The sequence below is a fragment of the Myotis davidii genome, unplaced genomic scaffold (genome assembly GCF_000327345.1).
Source record: "Myotis davidii unplaced genomic scaffold, ASM32734v1 scaffold1111, whole genome shotgun sequence".
Taxonomy (NCBI): domain Eukaryota; kingdom Metazoa; phylum Chordata; class Mammalia; order Chiroptera; family Vespertilionidae; genus Myotis; species Myotis davidii.
In genome coordinates, this window is record NW_006283030.1 from 334,013 (window position 1) to 345,473 (window position 11,461).

Below are 11,461 nucleotides of genomic sequence, written 5' to 3' on the forward strand. Positions count from 1 at the left end.
GACATAAGACACTGGGGGGTAGGGGAGGACGGGGGATTGTCAAGGGCAGGTGGGGGGGGTGAGGACACATATGTAATACCGTTTGTAATACTTTAAGCAATAAAACAATAAAAAAATAAAGTAAAAAGCAAAAAAAAAGAATATACATTATTTTAGTTTTATTACTATGCCTAAGATAAAAATCTAAATCTAACTTTTAGAAATAAGATATCCAATAAAAATTAAAGCAATTTTTGGAGTCAAAATTAGTTCAGAACTCATAAATGTAAAACTTCTTAATCTTTTAAGATAAAGGCTATGTATACATATTTTTCACTTAAGATGGGCATAAGTAACAAATTTCCTAACTGAAAAAATATCTTCATATCTTGATTTTACTAAAAAGCTAATCCTATCCCTAAGGAAACATCTCTTAAGAAATTCAACAATATGCAAAACACTTTAAAATATTTTAAAAGCCTTGTTCTTATTGGTTACCTAATTATAACAACAAAATCTTTACATAAAACCTGGAAATACTTAAGCTTTAGTGAATTGTTCTGGTCTACATGTGTATTTATTCAAAGAGCTGTGTTAATAAATATTAAGCTCCTAGGGTATAACTTCTAAAAAAAACATTTTTTTTTACCTTTATACCAAAAAATAGTTCTCAAACGGTGAAATACACTGGTTAGCATGGAAAGTGATGAAGCAATGAAATCTACCAAGTTTTGTCTGTCGCGTTGGAAACATATCTTACTTCCAAATACCTATTTACACAAAGAGATAAAAAATAAAAACAATATTTTTACAGTACTGTTTCTTCTATGGAAGTGGTTTCCAGATTAACCTTATATTTAAAAAGGTTTTTTCCAGCATCAAGGGTTAGTAATTAGGTAATATTCTGAATCCTACCAATATTATTAACAGAAAAGTAGAGCAGTAGCTTTTGGAACTACTTTGATTTAATAGGAAACTTTCCTAAAGATAAAAAGAAGCTCAGCACATTATTGTTCCCACATACTGAAATTTAAAAGATTAGGATACTTTTAATGCCAAATTGATAAAATTCCTCAGTAAGAGAATAATTATCCTAGCTATTTTCCCCAAAGTAATATCTCTTAGCTCTTCCTTGGACTTTCCAAGAATTCTGAAGCGCGTCAAAGATCCCCTTCCTTACTATAAATCTAGAGATGGCGTCATATAAATTACATTTGGTCGTTTTAATGAGTCACAGATAAACTACCAACTGCTATTTAGTATTTCGATTAACCTTCCTGTCAACTATAGAGATATTTAGTAGTAATTTTCATATTTTACACCATCTATTGTAAAAAAATAATTAATTTGTTACGAATATATGTCTCACAGCAACTTTACCTCTTAAAACTAAGTTTACTTTTTTGTCCTGCCCTAAAAGTTTAAGGATCACGATCCTTTTCAAAACTTCAACTGAACGCACATCACATTTCAAAACTGCCAACCCCGCTATCCCTTACGTTCGTATTTCATATGATTACCGCTTTTTTTTAAAAAAAAGTACTTAAAAGCCCTAATACCTTTTTCCTTCATCCGTAAGATTTAAGCTCTGAGAACAGAACTGAGGGGCCAAAGCTAGTATGAAATCAGAGGGAAGAGGTGGGCGCAAGGTTAAGAAGAGCTCGGAACTAGGTTGGCTGAGCGGCGGAGACCGTTTTTCTGAGGTACCAGAGGGGGAGGGGCGTAACCGCCGCCGGTGAGTTGCCACGCCCCCCAGCGACGGCAGCCACCTCAGCCGCCTCATCGGTGGCAGCCATTTTGGCGTAACCCCAGCTCCGCCCCAGGTGCGCGCACAGCTCCGCCTCCCAGTGGGCATTGCGCAGAAACAGGAAGTGGGATCTCGAATCTAAATGCCAGACCAGCGGCAGGTCGCGACCTGTACGAAATTCTAATCGCCCTCACATCAAACCCGTGCCGCTGTCCGGGCTGTCATCTCCTAAGAAAGGTCGCGGGACCATGTCGAACATGGAGAGTCTAAAGGGAGGAGCGGGGAGGGGGAAAAGGGCAGGGGCTGAAGCCCGGGGAAGAGCTCCGTGGCGTGATCTTTTAGGTCGAGTTGCAGAAGGGCGGGGTAAGCGCCGGCCGCTTTTTTTTTTGTTACTGTCTTCTGGTAGCCGTGGCCATCCTACAATCAGGGCACTTGGAATTGAGTCGCTGGACTGGTTTGAGAACATTCTTGAGCTTGAATCCTCCTTCGTTGAGGGCTTCTGTCACCTGTTCTTTCAGTGGATCTACCCACTTTTTAGAAATAAATCCGAAGTTTGCCAGAGGTTTGGGCGAAGGTTTAGGTTTTGAATGTAGTAGCTTCTATGGAATTTCTTCCTTTTTCTGAATGGAGGTGACTGATAAGGTAAAGTGCTTAATATCAGCCCTTCAAAGTCAGTTGAGTGTGTGTGTTAGTAATCTGATTTAGCATATGAGGGAAATAATTATTACCTAAAGCTATAAAAATTCATAAGTTGTACCTGCATTCCCACTGAAGCAAGGGGATTAGGAACCAAGCTGTGTGAAACCCTGATTTAAAGAAGGATGAAATTGCTTTTCACAACTGAAATACCATCACAGGTTTTCCATGTCGTTGTAATTCCTCCCTTTTTCCAGGAGTTCGCATTATAGAAAATAGAATAAGTTGGTATCTTGCCATTGAATGAAACTTGGCAAAATGACAAAATGTTAATAGTAGTATTTGTTTGATAGCTCATTTTAAAGCTCTTTGCCTTCATTAGTTTGTAAGTCTGAAATACGTATAGAAAGACTTTTGGTGAGAGGATTACATTATATAAGTCATACTGGGAATATTGATAACACATACTGGGCTGAACTGTCTAAGATAAACCAAGAATAAAGTGTGAGGAGGTGCAGAATAGGTCATTTTATGAACAGAGTAGATGACTAAAAGACCCAGTTATCACTGCTCTTTAAAGGATATAATTTATGAAAGTGTAGCCCTATTAAAGGATTTTTTAAAGCAGTATCATAAAGTAAAGATCACTGGACTAAGTCAGAAGATCAGTTTCTAATCCCAGTTTTGCCTCTTAAGAAACATAAGAGTTAGAGGGAGCCATATAGCCTCTGCAGGCAAAGTTGACTCATCTGTAAACATACTAACCAACCTGTCAACCTTATAAGGCTGTTATGAAATAAAATGAAATGGAAGGGCATACTAAATCGTAAAGTTTTGAACATGCTGTTAAATATTAAGAAATAGAGTACTAATTGCTATCTCTTTCCCCAGAACTTTTGGAAGGATTTGAGGTAATAGCTCTAAATTAATTAATTTTTAAAATTAATTTTTCTCTACCTAAGCCTACCCTATGTGATTTCCAATAACAAGATAATTGGTTACTAATTCTTTTGCTGAAATGTATGTATGTCTGATCAAATTAAAAGTACTGTTATCAATAGTTTAAACCTTAAAAATGAACTATTAACTACCCTTCAGTCTGTCAGAAGAAGTGAGGAGGTGTAACTTGACTCTTATAATCTGTTAATAGTTACTTCTCTTGGTTCCATTTTGTAGATTCCAGACCTTTTTCTTGTCGTATAGAGGAGGAAATTACATACTGACTCAGACCTGTCTTTCATAAATAAATAACTTGAACTGAAACTTGAGTAATATTTATTTGTTGCCTATATTTAATGCAGTATATAAGAAGATTAAATGTGCTAACAATTGAGTTAGTATGATAATTGCGACTTCTGTGTTTGGACAGTTAAAATACACTGAGTTTATCTTGGTGGATTAGATTAAATCACACTTTAAAAAACTCAATGGAATGACCAAATTTATTTGTCATAACATGTTCATATAGGTGTTTTATAAGTATATTTATTAAGCCCCATATATTTTCAAAAAGAAAATATTCCTGGTAGGAACATATAATTTGTGCAAGAAAGTAACTGGTTACACACAGCTCTTTTCCAAAAAGGAACATTTAAAAATTGTCTCGCCCTAACCGGTTTGGCTCAGTGGTTAGAGCGTCGGCCTGTGGACTGAAGGGTCCCAGGTTCGATTCCGGTCAAGGGCATGTACCTTGGTTGCGGGCACATCCCCGGTGTGGGGGTGTGCAGTAGGCAGCTGATCGATGTTTCTCATTGATGTTTCTAACTCTCTATCCCTCTCCCTTCCTCTCTGTAAAAAATCAATAAAAATATTTTAAATTGCCTTATTCCTCATTCTTAGGTACTTTTAAGGTGTGAACATTTTATTTATTTATTTATTTATTTATTTATTTAAAATATATTTTTATTGATTTCAGAGAGGAAGGGTGAGAGAAAGAGAGATGGAAACATCAATGATGAGAGGGAATCAGTTATCGGCTGCCTCCAGTATGCCCCCGACTGGGGATCGAGACAGCAACCCAGGCATGTGCCCTTGACTGGAATCAAACCCGGGACCCTTCAGTCCTCAGGCTAACACTCTATCCATTGAACCAAACTGGCTAGGGCAAGGTGTGAACATTTTAAACAATAGCCATTCCATATAATGGGTAATTGAGAAAATTGCCATATACAGGGAAACAGGTTTTTGATTTGAGTTGCCATTTGTTTTAATATTCAAATCAAAATTATACTTATTTATATTTCAGAATGCCAATAAGGCACATATTCCATATATTGCATTATATTTTGGTTGCTTCGGGAATCATAATCACACATTTCTACACTGAAACGTGTGGTAAATTAAAGACTAATACTTGTTGAGATCAAGATTTGTCATCAAATTTTTCTAGTTAGGTCATGTTTTGCTACCAGGTATTATGTATAACTTTCAATTTTCAGAACTTTTTGAATTTTGGAATTGTGAATAAGTGATCATGGAGATAGATAAACAGGGAGGAAGGAAGGGAAGAAAGAGCAACAGCATTTCAATATATACCTATGTTTTTATAAGACTATATATGTATATCATAAGAATCAAATAGAGATCCATGCTCTTATCATGTTGCTAATGATAGCAACAGAAACAATATTTCAATTATTCCTTTGGAAGAAGATAACTAAATCAGTATTTTCTAAACCTAGATGTTCGTGAGAATCATCTAGTGAGCTTTTAAGAGCTTTTAAAAACTACAGATTTCGGAGACCTATCCCAGATCTACCAAATTGAACATTCCAGAGGTTAGGTTCAGAACTCTGTATTTTTAAAAGAGCTTTATTGGTTAACTAAGGAAATTAATTAGAAGAAATATTTTAAGATCGCTATTCGCCCTTTCTCTGTAATAGAAGTGTCAACCAAATTCACGCTCGATAATGACAGATTGAAACACATGTGTGCGATTGGCACCAGCGAAAGCTTTATATATATCATGCATGCACGAGTCAACTTAGCTTTTATACATATAGTATAACTTGCTTACTTAGACCTACTTTCTAATTAGGTAAACGTTTTCTAGCCCAGTGAAGAACCCCAACTTCTCTTTCAGGTAATTGTCAGCAATACAAAGCAGATTATCATTGTAGATCATGCAGGGAGAACAAAGGGTAAAATATTTAACTGCATCAGTGTTTGACTATATTCTGTGCAGTGAGAAAACCTGAGGTCATTTTTGTGGTCCACCATTTCTTTTCAGTCGGGTCAGGTTGCTAAGCTTTCTAAATTTCTGTTTTCCCGCTAATGAAAATAAATTAGGATTCCACCGAGTCTCCTATCTACCTACTTCAGGACATCTGTGAGGATCAAATGAGATGAGGCATGGGAAAACACTTCACAGACATTTGGTTAAAGTGTAAAATGTTTGCACCTGGCTATAAAGCAAGTCGTGATTGGTGCCCACAGCCACGTTTCTGGGCTGGACTGGGCTGTGGGCCACATTTTGCGCCATGGGGTCTTGGCAGCGTTGGCTGCATTTGGTGGGCTGTCGCTCTGGGATGGTGGCGGGGCCTGTGTCCCACTTGGGGGAAGCCGAGTGTTGCTTTGTCAGTGCCAGGTCCGCAGTGCCGTTTCTCTGTAAATGGCCAGCTCCTGTGTTGAGCATCTACCCGCTGGTGTTCAGAGTGCATCATAGCAACCGGTCAGATGGTCAGACATTTAGCATATTAGCTGTTTATATATATAGATTGTTATATTGCTGGTCTGTGATGAGATTTCAAGATCAGGTCAAATAGGAAAACTAAAACAGGACAGTGTAAAAAGTATTTTCCAAAGCTAAATGTAACTTTAAAATTCAATTTTAAAAGCTGTTGTTTATTCTGAGACTCTATATTTTTGGTGCTGATATGTTCTTTTAATTATACCAGTTCATGAAATTAAAAATTTGGCATCTGCTATGACATTGGTTTTCTAACTCTTTTAGTGGCAGAGCACTTTTTTCCCCCTGAATGAAATCTTATAGGGAATCCTAATAATATAAACAGCATTGTACTAATATTAACATAAACTTATTTAAGTGGAAATGGGTAATTGAGTCCCCTTGCCCAGCGGCAGTGGTGTTTTTTCCCCAGTATATCATGTTCCCCTGCAAAATACTTTTCTGCTATTCATTTACTTAAAGCTAGTGAGTACTTTTATTAGGCACTGCATTAGGCTTATGATATAAGGATGATTTGGACTCATTCTTTTTTCTTTAATTAAATCTTTATTGTTGAAAGTATCACATATTGTTGGTATATCTCCTTGAAAAATTGAACATTTTTGGGGGGTGAGGATTAAAGTTACATGATTTTTGTACAAAATTTATTTTAAATGTAAGGTTAGATTAATTAAGAGTATATAGATACCATGAGATGGTAACTTTGACCCCTTCTAGCCTGCCCTTGTGGGACTCATTCTCAGGGTGTCCATAATCTAGGTGAAGAATTAGACATGTATCAGCAGATAAGTGGATTAAAAAACTGTGGTACATCTACACAATGGAATACTATGCTGCTGTAGAAAGGAAGGAACTCCTACCATTTGCAACAGCATGGATGGAGCTGGAGAGCATTATGCTAAGCGAAATAAGTCAGAGAAGATAAATGTCACATGATCTCACTCATTTGTGGATTATAATGAATAACATAAACTGATGAACAAAAACAGATCCAGAGGCAGAGAAACATCGATCAAATGCTCAAACCTCAGAGGGAAGGTAGGGGAGGGAGAGGGTAAGGCGGAGAGATCAACCAAAGGACTTATATGCATGCATATAAACCTAACCAATGGACACAGACACCAGGGGGGTGAGGGCATGAATGGGAGTGGGGTGGGGAGGGCAATGGGGGGATAAGGACACATATGTAATACCTTAATAAAGAAAAAGAAAGAATTAGAGATGGAGTTATAAAGAAATACAGAAAAATACTTATGCTATATAAAGTAGCATGGGAATGCAGAGTAAGTGGCTACTGACACTAAACTTCAAATTGTGTTTCTAAAGGGTATAGGCATATCTCGTTTTATTATTCTTCACTTTATTGTGCTTCACAGATATTGCATTTTTTAAAATTGAAGGCAATGACCCTCTACCAGCAAAAAGATTATGACTTGCTTTATTCTGATACATGCTTTATTGTGGTGGTTTGGAACCGAATCCACAATATCTTTGAGGTGTGCCTATAAGTTTAGGAACAGAATGTATGAAAACAGTGTTGGGGAGTGAGCAATTATTTTATATTAAATTTATATTAAGTACAAACAGGTTCAACTTATCCAAGTTATAATATTGCTGCACATTTTTAAGTGTTGTCCATATACTAATATTATTTAATACATGCTTTGGATTTTTTATTTTAATTTTCCAACATTTTTTCTAGGATATATACCAAGGAATGGGATTTTTGGGTTGAAGAATATGTGTACATTGACTTTTTTATGTAGACGTTTGTGTCATGTGAAAATAATGATGCTTTGATGATTTCCAATGTAATTTGTATACCTTTTACTTTTTATCATGTTTGTTAGGACTCCAGAACAATGCTTAATTACAACAAAAAAGTTGCAGCAGGTTGGGCTCAGTGGATAGAGCGTCGGCCTGCGAACTGAAAGGTCCTGGGTTTGATTCCGGTCAAGGGCGCATGCCTGGGTTGCGGGCTCGATCCCCACTGGGGGGCTTGCAGGAGGCAACCGATCAATGATTCTCTTTCATCATTGATGTTTCTCAAGGGCATGTACCTGGGTTGCGGGCACATCCCCAGTAGGAGATGTGCAGGAGGCAGCTGATCGATGTTTCTCTCTCATCAATGTTTCTAACTCTCTATCTCTCTCCCTTCCTCTCTGTAAAAAAAATCAATAAAATATATTAAAAAAATAGAAAATAAACGGAATTCTAACTATTTGCTATTCAGGATGATGTTTCTTATAGATTTTCTTTTTACTTCTCACCCAAGGATATGTTTGTTGATTTTTGGAGGGAGAGAAGGCTGGAGAAGGGAGAGAGGAAGGAAGAGAGAGAGGGAGTGGGAGGGAGAGGGAAACATCGATGTATGAGAGAAGTATCCATCAGTTGCCTCTCATATGTGCCCTCACCAGTGATAGATCCCACAGCCTAGGTATGTGTCCTGATGGGGAATTGAACCCGCAACGTTTTGGTGCATGGGATGACACACCAACCAGCGCTAGATTTATATATATATAATTTTCTTTTTTTCAGGTTAAAGTTATTTTTCCACCCAGTTTGCTAGGAGTTTAGTTATGAACCATTCATCTGAATGTTGGTTTGATGAATCCATTAAATGTTGGAATTTAGTAAATGTTTCTTCTTTTTTTAAAAAAAATATTGTTGAAAGTATTACATAGGTCCTCCTTTTTTCCCCCATTAACCTCTTCCATCTGCCTCTTGTCCCCTCCCCCAGGCCCTCACCACCCCATTGTCTGTTTCCACAGGTTATGCATATATCCATGCACGTTCATTGGTTAATCCTTTCCAACCCATCCTCCCCTGCTTTCCCTCTGAAGTATCACATGATCTCACTCATATGTGTAATCTAATGAACCAAATAAACTATGATCAAAAACAGACCCAGAGTCCTAACTGCTTTTGCTCAGTGGATGGAGCATCGGCCTGCAGACTGAAGGGTCCCGGGTTCGATTCTGGCCAAGGGCACATGCCCAGGTTGCAGGCTCAATCCCCAGTGTGGGGCATGTGGGAGGCAGATGATTGATGATTTTCTCTCATCGTTGATGTTTCTATCTCTCTCCCTCACCCTTCCCCTCTGAAATCAATAAAAATATATGTATTTTTTTAAAAAGACCCAGAGACATAGAAGCATCAACATACTATTAAGTGCTTATTCTTTATATATTGTCATCTGTGTTTTCTTCTTTAATCTCTGAATGTGGTTTAAGTATATGGATAGATTTTTTTTTTAGGATAAATTACCCTTGTATTTCTGGGAAAAACCCATCAGGAATATGAAGTATCTTTAATACATTGCTTGATTTCTGATATTTGTGGTATTTTTGCATCCATGTTCATAAATGAGTTTGATCTATAATTGTCCATTCACATACAGTATTCTTTTTTGATTTGGATTTCAAATTTGAGATGTGTTTCTTCTTTTTTTATTCTTTGGGAGAGTTTGTATGAGGTAGGAATTGCTTCTTTCTAAAATGATTGATGTATTAACAAACATTAATGTTTTCACCAATCATGAAAACCATGTAGGCTGTGTCTGTTATTAATTAATTAATTTCTATGTTAAAATATTTTAACATTGAATCAGGAATTTAGAATTACTTATTTATGTATTTATTCCTTATTTTAATTCTAGGATTGTCCATTTTGTCTAAGACTTTCAATGTACTGCCATTATGTTCATAATTTACTATTTTCAAATATCTTTATTGTATCTGCAGTTATTTCTCCTTTGTCATTCCTGCACTGTTGTGTTTTTTTTTATACATTCTCTTCTTTGTCCATCAGATACTCTAATGTTATTAGTCTGTACAGAGAGCTCACCTTGGGATTTTTTTATCTTTTCTATGAAATCTTTGTTTCTATTTTTTACTCTTTCTTTTTTCCTTCTTTATACTTACTTTGAATTTATTCTATACTTTTCCTCATTTTGTGAGATGAATGCTTATTGTATTAATTTTTAGCTTGCCTTCCTTTTAAAATGTGAAATTTTAAAGCTGGAAAATTCCATTTGCGTATGGCATTAGCTGTACATCCCACAAGCCACATTCTACTCATTCCATTGTCAATTCTAATTTTTAATTGTTCATTTTAATTTCTTCTTTAATTTATATGTAGATATAGTTTTTTTTAAATTTCTGAATATATACCTTATAAACTTTTAATCTTAGAGCAGCTTTAAATTCTTACAGAAAAATTGTGAAGAGAATTCCCATATTAATTACTTCATCATGGAGTTGTGGTAATACAGCAAGTCCATCTGTTATTTGTTATTTCAGATTTGTTTTTTGACCTAATACGTGATCAGTTTTCATAATGTCTCATGCTTGAAAATTATATGTATTCTCAAATTATTGGGTACAGGATTGGCTATAATTCTCTGTGTTTATTAAATTAAGCTTCTTAATAGGGTACTTTTTTGTTTGTTAATCCTCACCTAAGGCTATTTTTCCATTGATTTTTAGACTGGAATGGAGGGGGAGAGACTGAGAGAGAGAAATATTGATGTGAGATATCAATAAAAACATATAAAAATTGGTTGCCTCCTGAAGGAGCTTCAACCAGAGCTGGAGATTGAGCCAGGAACCGAGGTATGTTCAAATCCTTGAGCGGAATTGAACCCAGGACTCTAGTCTGAGGACTGATGCTCTAGCCACTGAGGCAAACCGGTAGGGCTTAATAGGGTATTTTGTAACTTTTCTATTCTTAATTTTGTCAGTTACTGAGATAGTTTTGTTAAAATCTCCCAAGCTTGGTAATTTTCGCTTTGTCAGTTTTTTTTCTTTTTTATATGTTTTTATTGATTTTTAGAGAGGAAGGAAGAGGGATAGATAGAAACATTGATGAGAGAAAAACATCATTGATTGGCTGCCTCCTACACACCCCCTACTACTGGGAATCGAACCCATAACCTGGGCATGTGCCTCGATGGGAATTGACCAGTGACCTTTTGGTTCCTGGGTCAACGCTCAACCACTGACTCATACTGGGCAGGCTGTCAGTTTTACATTCGTATACACAAAGATACTTTGAAGCTATGTAGAAGTACACAGACATTTAGAATTATGTAAACAACTTGTAAATATACTATTTATCATTTTTAAAAATTCTCAACCGAGGATATTTTTTCCATTGATTTTTAGAGAGTGAGAGGGAGAGAGGGGCAGAGAGAGAGAGAAAGAGAAAGAAACATCATTGTGGGAGAGACACATCAATTGGTTACCTCTTGCAAACACCCTAATGGGCTGTGGTTTGAACTGGCAACCCAGGTATGTGCCCTTGTTTGGGAATCAAACCCTTCTGAGCCCAGGCTGATGCTCTAACCCAGCCGTGGGCAAACTACGGCCTGCAGGCCAGATCCGGCCCATTTGAAATGAATAAAACTATTT

At 36.6% G+C, this 11,461-nt stretch overlaps 1 protein-coding gene across 1 annotated transcript in view; it reads left to right on the forward strand.

Moving 5' to 3' along the window:
* The first annotated feature begins 1,832 nt into the window (after window positions 1–1,832).
* LOC102765432 (charged multivesicular body protein 1b-2) overlaps window positions 1,833–11,461 on the forward strand; it is a 69,336-nt gene continuing 59,707 nt past the window's right edge. Inside the window, exon 1 of the mRNA XM_006753358.2 lies at window positions 1,833–1,990. Within this exon, the coding sequence (XP_006753421.1) occupies window positions 1,975–1,990 (16 nt within the window). The 5' untranslated portion in view covers window positions 1,833–1,974. The remainder of the gene's footprint in view (window positions 1,991–11,461) is intronic.